This window comes from Galeopterus variegatus, unplaced genomic scaffold (genome assembly GCF_000696425.1).
Source record: "Galeopterus variegatus unplaced genomic scaffold, G_variegatus-3.0.2 Scaffold3473, whole genome shotgun sequence".
NCBI lineage: Eukaryota > Metazoa > Chordata > Mammalia > Dermoptera > Cynocephalidae > Galeopterus > Galeopterus variegatus.
In genome coordinates, this window is record NW_007729584.1 from 178,667 (window position 1) to 198,068 (window position 19,402).

Below are 19,402 nucleotides of genomic sequence, written 5' to 3' on the forward strand. Positions count from 1 at the left end.
AAAAAAAAAAAAAAAAAGTCAAACAGAATGAGATACATAATATGCCATAATTTAGATAAATTAAACATAGATTGCATCTAAAACAATAACACATATTATAAAAGCACAGAGATACACATGAAAGGCATCTGAGCCTGGGTAGAGGAAGGGAAACGGGAATAGGAAATATAAACGAAAGAATTAATGAAAAATAAATAAACGTGTTCATGTGCCTTGAATTAAGGAACATGTTTAATTCAACTCTCTAGTCTTGAAGTCTAAAAGGCAAAAACAACAACCATCATCAAACATTAAACTAATATATAAGGGCCGGCCCGTGGCTCACTCGGTAGAGTGTGGTGCTGATAACACCAAGGCCATGGGTTCGGATCCCTATATAGGGATGGCCGGTTCGCTCACTGGCTGAGCATGGTGCTGACAACACCAAGCCAAGGGTTGAGATCCCCTTACCGGTCATCTTTAAAAAAAAAAAAACAAAAAAAACTAATATATAAAAGAAGAGAAATGTATATATTAGGTTATATATGTTAAAAGCATATTAAGAGAAGGGAGTCATGACGGTAAATAAATAATTGCAACCTGGGAACATAATCACTGACGGGTATTTTTGTCCAGGCAGTGGAATTAGGATCTAGAGAGGCAGTTATTCTGATTAACCCAAGAGATTGTGATTTCAGGAGTTCTTTGAAAGACCAGAAAAAATTACATTGGTAGGCTAGAAGGATGGGGCATGGCGGGCCCATAGAACTGCCATGGAGAGCCCACAGGCAGAGAAGCAGGCAATTGTGCAGAGTGAACAGACAGATATAGGAAGAGACACAGGAATGTTAGGCATTGGTAAAAAGGGATTTTGATAGAGAGGAAAGATATTATACTTCACAGTTTAAATAAGAATGAAGGTCTTGACTCTAGAGGTAATTAGAAGTAAACAGACGTATATTGTGGTCAGAGTGATAATTTTAAGTTATTGTTTTTCCTTGTCAGAACAATCTTATATGTAATTCATTAGCTTAAATGCCTTCAATTTCCCACAGAATAGTCCAAAATTATTAGTATGGCATTATATGGCCTCAACCTTCCTCTCTAGCTTTATCTATTGTTACCTAACCTCTGCAGCTGGCTTTGCATAAAGAAAAATATAGTGAAATAGCATTTTTTAAATTATCATTTTAAACTGTCATCTTACAAATGTGTGCCACTGATCACAATTCAATTTAACTAATATTTTTTCTTTACCTACCATGTGAAAGGCAATGTATTAGGTGCTGCAGAGAAGTGGTTTTCAAAAAATTTTACTGTACCCCAGAGTAAGAAATTTATTTTTATTTTGTGACCTACCCATATATACATACATATACTGAAATAAAAGTCTCACAAAAAATATGTATCCTTACTACATGTGATGCAATAATACAATAATATTTTCTATTCTATTTTACTCTACTTTGTTTTAAAAAAATGGTGATCAATCCACTAAACTAGTTGGCTGTGAACCAACATTTGAAAAATAATGTTATACAGCATTTGAAATGTGGTTAGTGCAACTGAGAAACTGAGTTTTTAATTTTATTTATTTTAACTAATTTAAGTCTAAATTTAAAAACAGAAGCAGTGAAAAGTACTTTTCCATTAAACACAATATTATTTTTTTGGTAGGACTACATTTCACTGTAACAGCTGCAATGCGTAAGATATTATCACAGTGTGCACACCTATGCGTGTATTGTTTCAAGTATCATGTCACTGATCTTCTTGGTGTCAATGAATTGATTCAGTTTTAATTACTTTTTCTACACACTGATGTGACATTGTAATTTGCTTATTTGAATATTTCATGTAGAAAGAAAATAAGAGACTGAAATGGAAGATGGCATGTTGCAAATTTCATAATGAATGGCAATTGTGATTTGCTGCAGCAGAGTAAAATGAAATGTCTGCTGTGGAAAAAAATTTTTAAGACAATTAAGTGGGAAGCATTAAGAGACATTTTCAGCAAATTTATAGTGAATTTTATATGAAGTTTCTTTTCACTGGTCAAAAAAGATTCAAGAAAATTAGTTACCTGAAATCAGAATTAAATGCACAGCAAACATTTAAATGATTTTTAACAGATCTGAATTTATAACTTATGGCTAGCTATAAAATGGTTTGGATTCTTGCACAAAAAGAAAAACATTTTGGGTGGAGAGATGGAAAAATAGATTATTATTTTAGCTATGGAAATTCTGTTAAAAATTAAGAGAAAAGACTAAAAAATATATTCTATGCAAGTGACATATCTTTAATTAAGACCCAAATAATGGCCTGTAGAATATAAGACTTTTCTAATAATATAAAAGATCTGTTGATTCGAAATTAGAAAAAATTGCAATTACTTATTTTTAACTTTAGATAAACAGTGCAATATGAGAGAGACTAAGTGAATACTTTTTCAACTGTAAATGTTGTGAAATCAAAATATAGATCAAGTATTATCAGTGAAAATTTAGTGTCTGAATTCAGATGTGCTATAAGTGGAAAATACATATTAGATATCAAAGATTTTATATGAATAAGAAAATGTAAAATATCTCATTAATAATTTTTAACATTGATGACATGTTAAAAATTATAATATTTTAGATATATTGGGTTAAATAAAATATGCTACTAAAATTAGTTTTACTTGTTTCTTTTTACCTTTTTTCAAAAATGTGGCCAATAGAAAATTTAAGATTACATATGTGGCTATTCCTACTGGACAATAGTACCATAGAGGATAGAAAGACACAGTTTTCTACCACAAGGAACTTACCATCTGATGGGAGAAGAACAATAAGAAAAGAAAGAACCAACTAGAGAGAGTTGCTGATGAATTACTAAAACTTATCACAACTAAATGAGAAAAAATTCAGAAGATAAGTTCTAGTGGACCAATTGCAAATCATAATCAATAGTAGTGATGTTCTATACACCCAAAGAAGCAAACTCAGTACTGGGGCATTTGAGACGTCAGGAGTAGAATTTAATCTAACTACATTTAAGTTATACCAATAAAATAAAATAATATATTAAGTTTTTCAACGTATGATCTCATGTACTGGTGGTACATGAGATGATTTTAGGTGACATGTGAACATTATTTATTTTATTTACTTTGTATTGACTTGCACCTGTTTATTTTAATGTGCCTTAACAAATACAGAATGAATAAAAATAACTTTCATATTAGGAATAATATAATAAACACATAAAACCAGTGATTTCACAGACACTTGTGTGATATGAGTTTCTTTATCCAAGAAAATTATCTAATGGGGCTGGCCCGGTGGCGCACTGCTACAGTGCGCCGCTTGGGAGCACGGTGGCGCTCCCGCGAGGGTTTGGATCCCACATACAGACCGGTTCCCGCTCACTGGCTGAGCGAGGTGTGGGAGCAACACCGAGGGTTGCGATCCCATTGCCGGTCCCGGTCCGGTACGGGCGCAACACTGAGGGTTGCGATCCGTTGCCGGACACGAAAAAAGACAAAAAGGGAAAAAAAAAAAAAAGAAAAAAGAAAATTATCTAAGGAAAAAAAATTGATTTTAAAAATATTAATAATAAATATAGGTGGTATATAAAGGCAAAAATTATGGAGGTTTTTGTTTTTGGTGATTTTTCAAGATAGATTTCTAATAGGAAGTCTAAAATATCTAATCAGTAATTTATCAATTATTTACAACCTAATTAATAAGTTGCTGAGAAACTACTATCTTAAATTATCATTAAAAATGTGAAATTGTCTTGAAGGTGCTAGTTAAAACCAACCAACCGTTGTTAAGTATATTTACCTTAATAATCTACAAATGCTCCGCCGATAACTCAGTCGCTGGCTAGCTGCAGCAACACTGGGGGGAAGAGGAGGCCGGGGTGGGAAATAAGCCAGTGTTGCAGAAAATATTAAGCAGACAACTCCAAATTCTGAAAGAAAAAAAAGTAAAAGGTTAACCAAGCAACACAAAAAGCTGAATACTTCGGGCCGGCCCGGTGGCGCACTGCTGTAGTGCGCCACTTGGGAAGTGCGGTGGCGCTCCCACCGAGGGTTCGGATCCCACATACAGACCGGCCGCTCACTGGCTGAGCGAGGGGTGGGAGCAACACTGAGGGTTGCGATCCCGTGGCCGGTCCCGGTCCGGTACGGGCGCGACACTGAGGGTTGCGATCCGTTGCCGGTCACGAAAAAAAGACAAAAAGGAAAAAAAAAAAAAAGCTGAATACGTCAAGTATTTATTTATCCAACAAATATTTATTGAGCATCAACCAAGCCCTAGGCATATAAAGCTGAATACTTCAAGTATTTATTTATCCAACAAATATTTATTGAGCATCAACCAAGCCCTAGGCATATAAATAATGCAGAACTGAGGATACAGCAGTGAAGAAAACATGAGCCTTAGATAACCAAAATATAGTACCTACCCAAGATAGCTAAGTCTAGCGAGAAAGATAGATATGTAAAGATGTAAATTTCAGCAGCTCATAGGTAAGAAATCATACTATAAACAAAGAAGTATGGTGGTACTATGGTAAATTACAGAGACAAAAAGACTGAGGGGTAAACAAATGGTACTCTACAGAGAAAACACATTAAAAAGCAACAGCATCTTACTATAAAAGAGATTTTGAAACAGGTCTAGGATGATTGTCTAATAAGTGTGATAGGAAGAAAGAATATGATAGAGAAAATAGGTAAGAGCAGGATAGGAGGTTTGTTTGATCAACAATAGCATATTTTGATGCATAGTGTAGGAGAAACCCAATTTACAGGCTGCATGGGAAATTTGAATGACACTAGAAAGCATCCAAAAATAAGAAACCAAGCCATTGAGAGCAAAACTTAAACACAAGACTAGCTAATGTAGAGTATTAAACAATCAAAAGTAAAACGAACATCCAAGCTATCTTAGTTTGGCCCCATTACAGAAGGGAAGGTTCCTAGGCATCCAGATCCTTCTCTCCAGTTTTTGCACTTGGGAGTTCAGGCTTTTGTTAACTGTGCCCAATTTAGTAGAAAAGAAAAATTGGAAACTTAGAGTATAGACCTGCCTATGCCATTAACTAACTTGTAATTTGGGCAGATCCCTTACTCTTTCTGGGCTACTAAAGGGACTGGATTTAGTGATTTCTAGAGGGCCTTTCAGCAGGATAATTCTAATTCTGGGGGTTATATTCTAGCAAAAATGACAACGTTCCTATAAGACATTTAGCCACAGATAATTTTAATTCAATTAGAAATTAATGGATTCCTAATTCTTAAAGAAATGTGTTTAAAGATTCTGTTTTTTGTTTGTTTGTTGTTTTTGGTATCTCAATCTCTTTATTCTTTGTCAATCTGAGGAGCAACAAGTAGTTAATGAATTTTTTTCATTTATAATTCTTTTAATTATTAGTTAACACTGAATGAGCATCTTCCATATACTTATTGGCCATTTGTATTTCTTCTTTTGTGATTGCCGTGTTCATATTCTTTGGCAATCTTTCTATCAGCATTTTTGTAAACAGCTTCACTGCCATATAATTCACACAACATACAACTCACACATTTAAAGAGCACAATCCAATGGTTTTTAGTATATTCCTAGAATTGTGCAACCATCACCACAATCAAGTTTAGAATTATTTATCATTCACAAAAGAAGCCCTGTAACCATTACTTCCAAATCTCCCAGCCCTAGGCAACCACTCATCTGCTTTCAATCGTCATGAATTTCAGTATTATTGAATTTCTGAAACCAAACAATATGTGGTCTTTTGTGACTGGTTTCTTTCACTTACCATAATAATCTCAAGGGTCATCCATGCTGGAGCATGTAACAGTATTTTGTTCTTTTTTATTGTCAAATAATATTCCATTGTTATGAAGATACATTTTATTTATCCAATTATCAGTTGATTAACATTTGGGTTGTTTCCACTTTTTGGCTATTATAAATAATCCTGTTATGAACATTCATGTACAAATTCTTACATGGATGTATGTTTTCATTTCACTTGGGTATATACCTAGAAATGGGATTGCTCTTACATTTAGGTTTACAATCTCACATTTAGGTTTGAGCTAATTTTTGTTTATGGTGTAAGGAAGGGGTTCAAATTCATTCTTTTGCATGTGGATATCCAGTTGTTCCAGTATTGTTTATTGAAAAGAACTATTTTTTCCCCAACTGAATTATCTTGGTACTTTTATCTATCCTTATGCCAGCACCATCCTGTCTTGATTAGTGTAGCTTTGTAAAATAAGTTTTGAAATTGAGAAGTATGAGTTCTTCAGTTTTGTTCTTTTTCAAGATTGTTTTGGCTATTTTTTGGTCCCTTGCATTTCCATATGAATCTTAGAATCAGCTTGTCAATTTCTGCAACAAAGGCAGCTGGAATTTTAGTAAGGATTGTGCTGAATTTGTAAGTAACTTTGGGATACCCTCACAATATTAAACTTTCCAACCCATGAACATTGCATGTCTTTCCATTTTTTTAGGTCTTCTTTAATTTCTTTCAACAGCGTTTTGTAATCTTCAGAGTAGAAGTTTTGCACTTCATTTGTTACATGCATTCCTAAATATTTTATTCTTTTTGATGTTATTGTAAATTAAATTGCTTTTCTAATTTCATGTTTGGATTGCTTATCGCTAATGTATAGAAATACAATTTATTTTTATTTATTCATCTTGTATCATAAAACCTTGCTGAGCTCGTTTTTTAGATCTAATAGTTTTTTAGCAGATTGCAGAAAATTTTCTATATTTGACATCACATCATTTTCAATAGAGATTTTTTTTTACTTCTTTTTTTCCAATCAGGATACCTTTTATTTCTTTTTCTTGCTCAGTGATGCTGGCTAGAACTTCCAGCACAATGTTAAATAGGTATGGTAAGAGTGGACATCCTTCTCTTGTTCATGATCTCAGGGGGAATGTATTTACTCTTTGACCATTAAGTATGATGTTACCTGTGAGTTTTTCACAGATGCTTTTTATTAGGTTGAGGGAGCTCCTGTCTAATTCCTACTTTGTTGACTGTTTTTATCTTGAAAGGGAGTAGGATTTGTCAAATGCTTTTTCTTCATCTATTAAGTTGGTCACATGGTTTTCCCTCTTTATTCTTTTATTAGGTTGAGGGAGCTCCTGTCTAATTCCTACTTTGTTGACTGTTTTTATCTTGAAAGGGAGTTGGATTTGTCAAATGCTTTTTCTTCATCTATTAAGTTGGTCACATGGTTTTCCCTCTTTATTCTACTGATATGTTATATTACATTAATGGGTTTTGAATGTTAAACCAAACTTACATTCCTGGAATAAATCCCACTTGATCATGGTATATCATCCTTTTTATATATTGCTAGATGTGGTTCACTTGTATTTCATTCAGTAATTTTGCTTCAATATTCATAAGAGCCATTGGTCCGTAGTTTACTTTTCTTAGGGTGCCTTTATCTAGAATACTTTAAGAGTCTTTAACCTTTTAAGGAAGTGATTCTAGTGAAGTGTTTTTAATGAAGTGGAGAGTCATGGGACAGTACTTCTGAAATGCAGACTGGCAAATATGATAGCACTGAAGAAGTAACTGGGAAGCTTTGAATAAGGGGCTTCTGCTTGAGTGCATGGGAACCATAAGCCAGAAAGATGTAGAGCATGAATACATGCTTAATAGTGCCTAAACCCCAGTCATTTAAAAGACAATCATTGCCGAGGTTTTCAATAAAAAGAATGATATGACCAAAATAGAGTTCAAAAATTAGTTTTGCCTTCTTTCAGTTTTACTTATTTTTAATTTCAATTTTTTCCTTAAATGAATGAGTCATCTACAGGGGGGTTAAATGCTTTATATACTACTGCTGCCGCCCCTGCTTTCAGCTTTATTCCCTCTTAACCATATTTTGAAATGTAAACCTCATCATGTAACTCTCTGACATACAGCTCCTCAGAGTGTGGTCTTTGTGAACTTCAAACTCTTTAGCTGCTTAGAAGGCCTGCACAGCCTGGCTTCCCTCTCTAGCTTCACCTGGCACTTCTCTCACCAGATCTAAGCCACTCTGAGCTTTCAGTTGCTTTAATGTACCTGGTATCTCCCTTTACTGGTCTTCTCCTCCATGGTTTTCTCTCTCTAGTACATTCTTCCTGCCGACTATATTTGGCTAACTCTCTCTCATCCCTCAGGTTCTAACACAGATGCTGCATCTCCAGGAAGTTCTACTTCACCTCAAAATCTGAGTTAGGTGCCATTCTGAGCTCTCAGAGCAATTGTGGGCCTTTGGTTATAGCATCCACCACTCTGTCTTACAACTGCTTGTTTACCTGTCTGTATCCTTCAGAACACTATAAGTTCTGTTAGAGCAGGAACCACGTCTACCTCAGTGACAGATACACAAGAGCTCAAAATACATTAAATAAGTGAATAAATACAAAGTTCATCATAATCTGGTCCCTTATCTTTCCAGCCTCATCTCCTGCTACTTGCTACCTACACCCAAATGTACACATTTACACCACTCCAGCCATACCAAAATTATGGGCAGTTCCCTGGATATACTGAGCTCTCTCATACCTTCCCCACCTTTGCAGTTGCTGTCCCCTCTGTATGGAATACCCTAATCCACTCAAACACTCAGTGAACTCCTATGAAATTCTTAATTTTGTTTAATTATTACATTCTTGGGGAAGCCTTCCCTGACCCTTCAACTTCTCTCGAAACCCAGGCAAGTTAGGTCTCCCAACCTCTGTATTTCTCTATTGGTATTATAATAGCTTCATCATTGATCTTACCAATTCCCAGTGCTTAGCACAGTAAACACAAATAGTAAATGCTCATAAAAAGTTTTCTGAATGGAGAAGGAAATAATAAGTATGAAGAGAAATATATTTAAGGAGATCTGTAGGAGGCTTTAATGTAAGAATGGACTAGGACCTGACTCTAGAAATAAAAAGAGAAAGGATCCAAGAGAATGTTTTGGAAAGATCAACGTCCCTGATTAATAAACTAAACATAGAGAGTAGAAAATGTAAAGAAGAATAACTGTAGGTGTTCGACGTTAACAAGGTTAGAGAACATGGCCAATAATGGGGAAACTGCAAGGGAGAAAATGGGCTCAACGCCTTCCAATAGATACTTAACAAACGTTTATTGTCAATAATGACATTTAGTTTTACATACTGATATCTAAAGAAGATACTAGGAAATGTTATACAGTGCTTAATTGTAAATGGATGAGAAGAGTAAAATTAAGAAATAACCTTCCATGTAGCAATAATACACTGTAAATTTAATAACTTCCTAAAAAGGGCATAAGTTTTAAACAGGCATCTCCACATTCTACAACCAGGAAAGGACATTATGTGCACACGTCATATGTTTATACTGGTCCTCTTAAGCATTTCACGTGAAGTGATCTGGTATACGAAAAGAGGGGAGGATAATTGGATAAAAGACAAAGTATAACAAGAAGAAAATAAACTTCAAATTACCTGCATATAATACAGTCTCTATGCGATCTTTAATATGAATCCTGCTACTCTCTGAAGCCAGAAAAGGTGATGTCCCATTGGGAGCTGGAACAAGAAGGGGTCCAACTAAAAATGCACACGCCCCACCCAGATAACTGAGCATCGAGGCAATAGCTGTGGCAGTGGCCCGTTCGTCTGCAGAAAACCAGGTTGTGGACAGAAACGGCGCTGCATTCATTACAGTTGGACCTGCCAGTCCATTTAACATCTGTCCTCCATGGATTAATCTGGAATTAAAAAGTTAAAAGCCTGTAAGGAATGTGAAACAGACATTTTCTAAGACAAAAAGAAATCAGCCAAACAGCAGTTTAACTACGGCAAATAAGTATACATATCTGTAGAGAATATGACACACCTAAAAGGTAAATTGGCTTACCTTCTAAAAGATATGCTGACTCTCTATGAGGGAGATCAAATATAGTAATAGTAAACATTTACTCATTTTACAAATATTTACTGAAGCCTCTGATTTGTGCCACATACTGTACTAAGTAAGCTTTTTTCATTTAATTGCTGTAACAACATTATATGGTAGCTATTATTGCCACATTTATTGAAATATGAAAGCCTCAGCTTAGAAATATTAAGAAAGTTGCCCAAGTGCAAACAGGCAAAGCTGAAATTTAGATCCAGGTCTGTCTCCAAAATCCATACTTTTTCCACTAGATTGCCACTCATTAACAGATGCAGTAAGTTGGGCTGGCCGGGTGGCGCACTGGATAAGTGCGCCGCTTGGGAAGCGTGGCGGCGCTCCCGCCCGAGGGTTCGGATCCCACATGCAGACCGGTTCCCGCTCACTGGCTGAGCGAGGCGCGGGAGCATCACCGAGGGTTGCAATCCCGTTGCTGGTCCCCGGTCCGGTACGGGGGCAACACTTAGGGTTGCGATCCGTTGCCGGACACGGAAAAAGACAAAAGACAAAAAAAAAAAAAAAACAGATGCAGTAAGTGTCATTCCTACTCTTTGCCAAGTGTTGGAAACACAAAAAGGAAAATAGCCATTATAGTATCTTTTAATAGAAAAGGAATTGGTTGAGGAATCAGAGGACATGGGTTCCGGCCAAGCTCTACAACTAGCTAGCTGAATGGCCCTGTGCAGTACCAAACTTTGTGGGATTCCATTTCCTCTTCTGTAAGATGAGTAGATTAGTTTTAGTTCATATGCATTTATTGAGCATCTGTTAGGTTAAGATAATGTAAAGATAGGATCACTTCCAGTTCTAATACTCTGATTCTGACTTTAATTGTAAGGATGACTGAAAAGTACTTTCTTGCTTCCATTCCATTTGTTGTCTCGCTCATCTCTGCTCAGTATTCTACTTAGCGCTTCTGTTCCTTGCTGACTGAACCCTTTCTCCCCATTGCTGCCCCCACCCCCAACATATACATTCACATTCAAGAGTGACCTTAGTGAAAAGAAGCCAGAGTCCAAAAAAGAACAGACAAGAAAGGAAGGTGAGTCAGCCCCTTTCCCCTGCCTTGGAGGTAGAGGAACAGTACATATGACATTTTCATGCTAACTACTTTTTTTTTCTGCTTGTTTTGCTTTTTAGGCACCGTGTGAATCTCAAACCCTCTTTTTTAACAATTCCACCTTAAGCCACTTAGAAAAAAGGTTTCCTGAATGCAGAAGGAAATAATAAACATGCATATGGGAAGAGGTGGGGCTGACGTAGCAGCAGGAGTGAGTGGGAAGTGACATTCGTGAACCAGGTCTGCCCGTATCTTCAGAAGTGCTGGGAAAATTACTTGAAGGCAAAATAGCTCCAAGTGTCATTACTACACTAAATTAAGAAAACTGAAGACATTTTTAAATCTCCTTGTGTAAGAGGAACTATTTTCTAGATGGCAGAAACAATTTAAACTGTTTATGAAACAAAATACTTCCTCCAAAAGCCAGAGGATCCCTACTGTCTGGCCTATGGCAATTTCATCATAGAAATATTATAACAATGTCATTAGATGGTTTTAATCATGCCTTGTGATGGCACAACAATCAGATAGTACACGATGGCTCATAAAGGTCACTGCTTTGATATTAATACCTTTAATGAGGTGTTCCTGAAAGACAAGTCCCACCTAGAAGAGGATTGGAATGAGTTCACTTTATTATGCCTAAAAATGTTAAGGATAGAAGGAGAACATGGAAAAAATAATCTCTCAAAAACAAACAAACAAAAAACTGATAAAACAGTATGAATCCTGACAGTTAAAGTATAAAACTCAAATTATCACCATGGCTTAACTCTTTGTTACCTCCCAGTGGAATCACAAATAGACTATTATTCAAGCAGCAAACTTAAGAGTCATAGAATGTGTGAGTTTGATGTAATTTAAGGGTCACCCAAGTCCAGTTTACTCAGTTCTCAGATCAGAATATTTCTCACTACAACATGGTAAATGTGCTAAAATAGCATCCAAAGAAGGTGTACTGGCAACATTTTAGATGGGTTCTCACTTTAAAAGTCACTGAACTTTGGAGAGGGAGGGGCAACATACAGCATATAAACTACTGTCATAAAGTTAAAACAAGCTACTGCGGTGTTTAAAAATTACTCTAACTTAAAATAATTATATGCTTTTTGTATCAACAGTCATCACTCACACACTCTTTACATCAAAAGTCATCACTCACACACTCTTTACAAACGATCTCAGTAGGAGATCTGGGGCCTACGGATCTTGGGGTTACCCTCAGAATTCATGAGAAACCTGGCAGATAAACTCAGTCCCACTCTTCCCAGCATCTTTTAGTTTTCCAGAACTTAGTTCGGCTCCTTCTCACACTTGTATCCAGAGTCCCTTAAGGCTTGGCAGTTACTAATATGTTATAACTGGTCATAAGCACTGTTGTCCTGGTGACTGTGATGCTACAATAATCTGTAATATCAATATTTTCTCCTTGTGAATCCTATGAAACAAAATAAAATTTTTTTAAATAAAAGATTTTCGGGCCGGCCCGTGGCTCACTCGGGAGAGTGCGGTGCTGATAACACCAAGGCCCCGGGTTCGGATCCCACATAGGGATGGCCGGTTCGCTCACTGGCTGAGCGTGGTGCTGACGACACCAAGTCAAGGGTAAAGATCCCCTTACCGGTCATCTTTTTAGAAAAAAAAGAAAAGAAAAGAAAAGAAAGAAGAGTGGGTTGGTGGCAAAGTGAGTGGGTTAAGGGGGGAATGGCTGCCAGAGCAAACGTGACCATAAAGTGAATGTGATTCAAGTCGACGAAGCGCATGGACAAAAATGCTTCCTGTGGCCAAATTGGGGCGATGTCTCTTTCCACTCCAGTGTAGAACAAACCTAAAAACCGTCCTTGGGACAGAAGTAAGGAAGTTCCCGGTGTTCAGCAAACCTCTTCCTCTCAAGAAATCCAAAGGGGAAGTCAACATAATTCATAAATGACCATAGGACCTGTCGTGACAAACGAAAGGCAGGGAGAATGTTAGCCTTTAAAATCATACCCTGCTGGGCCGGCCCGTGGCTCACTCGGGAGAGTGCGGTGCTGATAACACCAATCTGCCATTAACTTATCTCATTGCAGGAAATGAATTTGTAAAAATTCTGTTTTATATATGTCTAATTTTCGCATTTAATGGTAATACAAAATTAGAGATATGTTTTTATGTAAAAATGTTGGCCCTAACACATAAAATCATACAAACATTACCATAAACTCTTTAAAATGACAATAAAGGAGATGAGATAATTATAAAATGTTCAATATAAGTTGCATTCATTACTTAATTCAACAAATGTGTATTGCATATTCACTGTGTGTTGGATAGACACTGTGATAGGCACATGGGAATATAAAAATACAAAGCTAAAGCCCTTATCCTTAAGAATCCCTAAGAGTAGCTGAAGAGTCACCTACCAGCACTGTACCAGGAATATAAAGAAAAAAAAGACAATAATTAGGCTGCCCCTAATGCTTGTGTGGCCTGTGACAGGGGAGGTTCCTGCACGTATTAAGTCTTTTCTGACCTCTGGCTCAGTCTATACCATCAGGGGCTTCACGTGTATGCATGTGGAGCGAAAGGTCCAAACTCCATGTAAGCTCCATCTATCCCATTCCCAACAGCTGTCCCTTAGCTACTGCTTAGGAAGTACACACCAGGACTGCAGTCTACCCTAGGAAGAGCCAGCCTGGGAAAGAGGCCTGCTGCAAGGCCTGTGTCTGAGGTCTTATGCAGCATGTGCACAGACTAGTCATTCTAGGAATAAGAAACAGATACAAGAACAAAAATTAGGTATATAAACTTGGCAAAGTGAAAAGAAAAAAACACCAAGCTCAAGTCAACAGTCTGAACTGAAAAGTGTCTCTGCCTTCACACATTAAGATAAAATGTGACTTATGATTGTTCCAGTGCTTGCTAAGCACTTGGGAAAGAAGCTGGCTTTCAGGAAGTAATACCTATTGATCTGGGCTGATGGTTAAAAACAACACAGAAAAACAAGAGACGTGATTCACAATCTTCAGTAAAGTGAAGTCAATTGCATAATTTAATGTTAATTTTTGTGTCGTCATTGCATGCCTCAGCTTTGTGCTGCCAAGTAAAAGTTAAGTTCCTTGTGGGTCAGGACCATGGCTTCTAAATTCCCCAGAGTGCCTCACTCACAAAGTGCGAAGGCAGTGTGGATGCTCTTGAGAACGCAAGGTCTGAACCAAGTACAGGGACATGTAGTCATTGAAATATACAACTACACTGTGTTTAAACCTCACAAAGCTATCCGAATGCATGTACCAGATCAATTTCATTTATAAATTTTAAAAAGTTTAACTTCAGCAACAAAAAAACAATGTGATTCACAAATATTCTGGAAATTAGGCTTTTAGAAAAAGATGTTGAGGGTGGTGAAAGCCAGGCCGATGTGACATTACTGTCTCCAGCACAGTGGACCTTAGGGGGATGGCAGAAAGGGAGCTGTCCCCGCAGGTCACTCAGTTAATTCAAGGGGTCTGACTCTTGCTTCTTCACAGTCAGGGGACTGCATTTCTTCTGCAGCTCTGCAGGTCACGCCGTGAGAGATCTGCCCAGGGCTAGGTGTGCTGCCTCCCCTTCATCCCCGCACACTGACTCTAACTTCCTCTCCTGATTTGTCTCCTGCCCCCCAAACTCCCATTTCTTCCTTTCTCCCTCAAGTCTTTTTCATTTTCTCTTTTCCTTTTTTTAATCCTTACTCAATTCTGCCCACTTCTGGAGCCTGTTTCATCTCATCCCCACAAGCCAGGTAGAAAAATGAGTGAGAGGGGAATGTTTCTAGCAGGCTGAGAGGATTAGATTAAACATCTGGAGTTTCCCCTGCATTGGCAGAGCCATGATGGTGGAGACTAGGGAGACTGGGTACTGCCCACTAGTGTCAGTACTGCTGAGGCTTGCTAGCCTGTGGGAGGCCTAGGAAAGGACCCAATGTGGCCTCCACCATGGGTCCTGCCAAGACCTGCGCTGCTCTAGGCACCTACAGCCCTCATCTAGTGCCCAAAGAGAGGACAAGGCCTGCAGTATCATGTGGGATGGCATTTGTACACAGCTGCACAAAGCTGTTTTCCTTTTCATATATCTCAATATACCATAGCTTCAAACAAATGCCAATGGCTGAAGTTCAAACTGAAGATCTAGGTAGTTCACATCTTCTGATGTACTTGACACTTCAGTTTGCATTTAATGAAATTCTGGTTTCTAACCTTTTGCTTTCTGACATCCTGGAACAAATATCTATGATTCCTAAATTATTTCTACTTAGGATATGATCTTTTAGAATTAAAATATTTTTTAAAAAATTTTTAGAGGTTTTGAGGAATAAAGATTTTTATAGCTGGAAGAGACTTCAGACCTCACCCAGATAACCCACCCCCTTCCAGAAAGATTAATAACACATTTAAAGTCACATTTATGATTTTATAACTTTCACTTCTCTAAAAATGAGGATGCTCCAGTCATCATATAACTAGCTAATGGCTAAGCGAGGACTAGAAATCAAAATCAGAACTGATTTCATCAGTTCACAAACCTCTCTACTCTCCCACATGATCTCATTCTGAAGGTTCTCTATTAGTAACAGTAATAATAAATATCATTGATTGTTAAGATAACCCAAGGTTCTTATGTCCAAAGGCATGCAGTACCTGGCATATTTTTCTGTGCACAGACCCACTTTATAAATTTCTAGTTTATTATGACTATCACTGATAACATTACAGAGTTGGCTTTTTAGAAACTTAGCAGATACTTACTCAGTGAAAGTCCAGTATTCTTAACTTAAATTTTATATGTCTTTAACATGAAACAATTTAGAATCCATAAAAATGCTTACCTCTAAGCCTCAATATGCCAACAGTTCAGAAACTTTCTCCCAATTCCTAATCACCTCACATTAAAATGAACTCGTATGTTATAGGATTTCTTGAAAATGGCAAAAGTGCTAGAAACAGTTTTACTTTATTTAGCCCAAGAAAAGACAGGGCAATTAAAAGGGCCAGAGATGTTATGAATCAACTACAAGAAAAAGGAAGTTATAAAAGGAGAAATAGAGATGATGACAGGAAAGTAACAAGCCTTCCAAAGACGTTGTTATCGTAGCCTCAAGTTTAGTTCTATGAAAATTTGTTTTACTTTTGTATCCTTAAGTGATTTTGGCCAATTATGTTTCAGGTAAAAATATCTGGTCAAGGCACCTGCAGCTAGACACTAAAGGGAATGTAAAGATGAGTTATTACAGTCTTGGCCCTTAAGAAGCTTATAATAATAACTTACCAGGTACTGGTTATAGAAAGTACATAAAAAAACACAGTAAAAAGAATATTGGATTTGATATCTCATTAGATATCTCATTAGAAGACTCATCTTCTAGACTCAGCTAAATTTATCGACTGTATAATCTTTGGTGAATCACTTATTTTCTTTCTGTTTCAGTTTCTTCAACTATACTTTATCTATATCACAGGATATTTATTTGGGACAAATTTGATAATCTCTCAGCAGGGAAAAATGGACTTTGTCCTGGTTTGAGAGATGTATACCTCCCCCCATTTTCTGTCATACATTTTTTCTTGTCTCATAACTTTTATTTTGCCCTTTTACTTTAAAAGTATGCATACTCACAGTAGAAAATTTTGAAAAGAAAAAAGAAGAAAAAAAATCACCTACAAATTCAATACCTCAATTAAGACAACCAGTACTAATATTTTGATTTTCCAGTCTTTTTTTTTTTTTTTCCAGTTTTTTTTCCCAACGCATCTCTCTCTCAATCAATACTTAGGCCAGGTAATCACAGATATCATATTGAATATACAGTTTTATGCACTGTATCATTTTAACTTAAAAGTCTATCACATGCATTTTTTCACTTCACTAAAGATTCTTTACAATCACAGTTGTTAAGAATTTTGTGATAGTCTATTAGACAGATGCATGTTGGGTAGTTAAGTTGTTTCCAATAACTTATTTGCTAATAATAATGCTTGTATAACAATCTTTGTATGCAAATATTAGCCACTTTCCAAATTACAGTTGACCCTTGAACACTGCGGAGGTTAGGGGTGTTGACCCCCCGTGCAGTTGAAAATCTGCATATAATTTTTGGCCCCACAAAAACGTTACTGTTGACCAGAAGCCCTACTGATAAAATAAATAGTTGGTTAACACATATTTTACATATAATATGTATTATATACTGTATTCTTACAATTCTTGCAATAAAATAAGCTAGAGAAAAGAAAATGTTAAGAAACTCATAAGAGAAATACATTAACAATACTGTAGTGTACATTCATTGAAAAAATCCACATATAAGTAGCCCTGCACAGTTCAAACCTGTGCTGCTCAAGAGCCAAATGTACTTCTTTAGGGTCGGTAAGTCAAAGTATGCGAACATTTTAGATTTTAGGCCTTATGAGACATACTCCCAAGTTGTTTTTCAGAAGAGTCTGTAGTAATTTACATTCCTGTCAGTAGTAATCAACAATGCCTGCTTCATAAGCATTGAGTATCCATTCAAGCAAGGAGCCACTCAAGGGCCGGTGAGTCATCGCAAGGGACTGGAGCACAGCCCGTCCCAAGGGAAGTGTTTGCAGCACGGGCGGTGGGGGAGATGGGTCCACTGGGAGAACAATGGGACAGCAAGGACAGCTGATCTGCACCCCAATCAGCATGGGACCACTTAGAGGAGACCGGTCAGGAATAGAGAATTGCATGGGGTGCAGTTTGATGAAAAGACTCAGGTTCAGACCAGAGTTTCTACACAACCCAGGTGCACCAGATTTCACTAGACCCAGAAGTATCTATAAAGTCAACCATTAAACCCTGAGCTGCACAAAAAGCCTTGCCCAGGGAATCAGCAGCAAAGCAGCAATTTAGCTCAACCACAGAGCTCAAGTGCTGGTCCCCACAGGTGGTTCCCCTCATTTTAGAAGTAGGCAAAGGACAACAAATTAGTTCCAGCACAGAGTTTAAGTGGTGGGAACAGCAACTAATCCAACGCAGAACTAAAAGAAAAAACAAAGTACCTGCAACCAGACACAAAGTTTGATATTAATTAGTAAAGGTCTCATTTCACTGAAGCACACCTATAACACCTAGAAGGACCAGAAGTCCCCTGGGCTACCAAGCCAGAAAGAGGGGAGGGCTGGGGGCCTCAGTAATGACCCCTGGCATCCACACCAGTCCCAAGGGGGGGATGAAGGCCTCAGCCATACACCCTCAACACACACAACCACCCCAGTGATGACCCCCAAGCTACTGCAGGAAGTGACCTGGGCTGTTCAGGGCAAAGGCAGTGGGGAGGTCTCGGACCTTGGCCATGCCCCCCTGACACCCACAGCCAGCCCAGTGACAACCACCAAGCCACAGCAAGAAGGGTCCTGGGTTCCCAAGCTGGGGTGGTGGGGGGACAAGGGCTTTTGCCACACCCCCTGACATCTGTACCCAGCCTGCCTTGCAATGACCAAGCTACCACTGGAAGCCCCCTGGTCTCCCCTGTGGGAATGAGGGGGGTGCCACAGGCCTCAGTCCCACCCCTCCTTCCTCCTTCTTCCATCTCATTTCCTTCCTCTTTCCCCTCTCCCCCTCCTTTCCAACTGCTCTGCAACAACATCCTAGAATGTAAAAAAAATTAATAAAATAAAAGAGCAATTAAAAAAATAAAATAAAAACAAAACAAACAAATAAACAAAAAGGTAGCATATGTGCATGGTAAAAATATTCCCAAGAGTAGAGAAGAGTATAAAATAAAAAGTAAATTTCCTCTCCATCCCAGACTTCTAGTTCTTTAGGCCTCCTCCCCAGAAACAACCAATGGTAATGCTTCTTCCAGAATTAGTCCTTGCCAAAAACTGGAATATATCCCTTCCATGTTTTTCTAAGTAGAATCATATTAAACATAATGTTCTAAACTTTGCCTTTTTACTAAACAATATATCTTGGAGATAGTTCCATACCAGCACTTATAGAACTTTTACATCCCTTTCACAGCTGCATAATGTTCCATTATAGACTGCACTATAACCAGTCCTCTGTTGAGGGCATCTGGGTTGCATCCAGCCTTCTGCTATTACAAGCAAAGCTGCGCAAACATGGTAATCCTTACAAACTAGTAGAGCTTTCTATGTTGGCTAATTTTCTGTAAGTGCAAATACTGGATTAAAGGAGACGTAGATTTTGAATCTGATATTGCCAAAATGCCCTCCAAATAGAATGCCCCAAACTGCTCACATATCAGCAATGTCTGTTTTTCCCCACACCTAAGGCAACAGAGCACATTATCATATTTTTTTACTTTTGCCAGTAAACAGACATCTGTTATTTTAATTTTCATTTCTTTAATTACAATGGCAAGTTGAATATCTTTTCTTTTTTTTTTTTTTTTTTTTTTTTTTTTTTTTTTTT

The 19,402-nt window shown here is 37.5% G+C and overlaps 1 protein-coding gene and 1 pseudogene across 1 annotated transcript in view; one reads left to right on the forward strand and one right to left on the reverse strand.

Moving 5' to 3' along the window:
* Positions 1–19,402, reverse strand: part of DIRC2 (disrupted in renal carcinoma 2) — a gene marked incomplete at its 5' end in the record, with an annotated part of 76,930 nt that overhangs the window by 38,509 nt on the left and 19,019 nt on the right. The window contains 2 exons of the mRNA XM_008585160.1: positions 3,813–3,942; positions 9,480–9,745. Of these exons, the coding sequence (XP_008583382.1) occupies positions 3,813–3,942; positions 9,480–9,745 (396 nt within the window). The remainder of the gene's footprint in view (positions 1–3,812; positions 3,943–9,479; positions 9,746–19,402) is intronic.
* The window catches only part of LOC103600822, a 7,367-nt pseudogene continuing 4,127 nt past the window's right edge, over positions 16,163–19,402 (forward strand).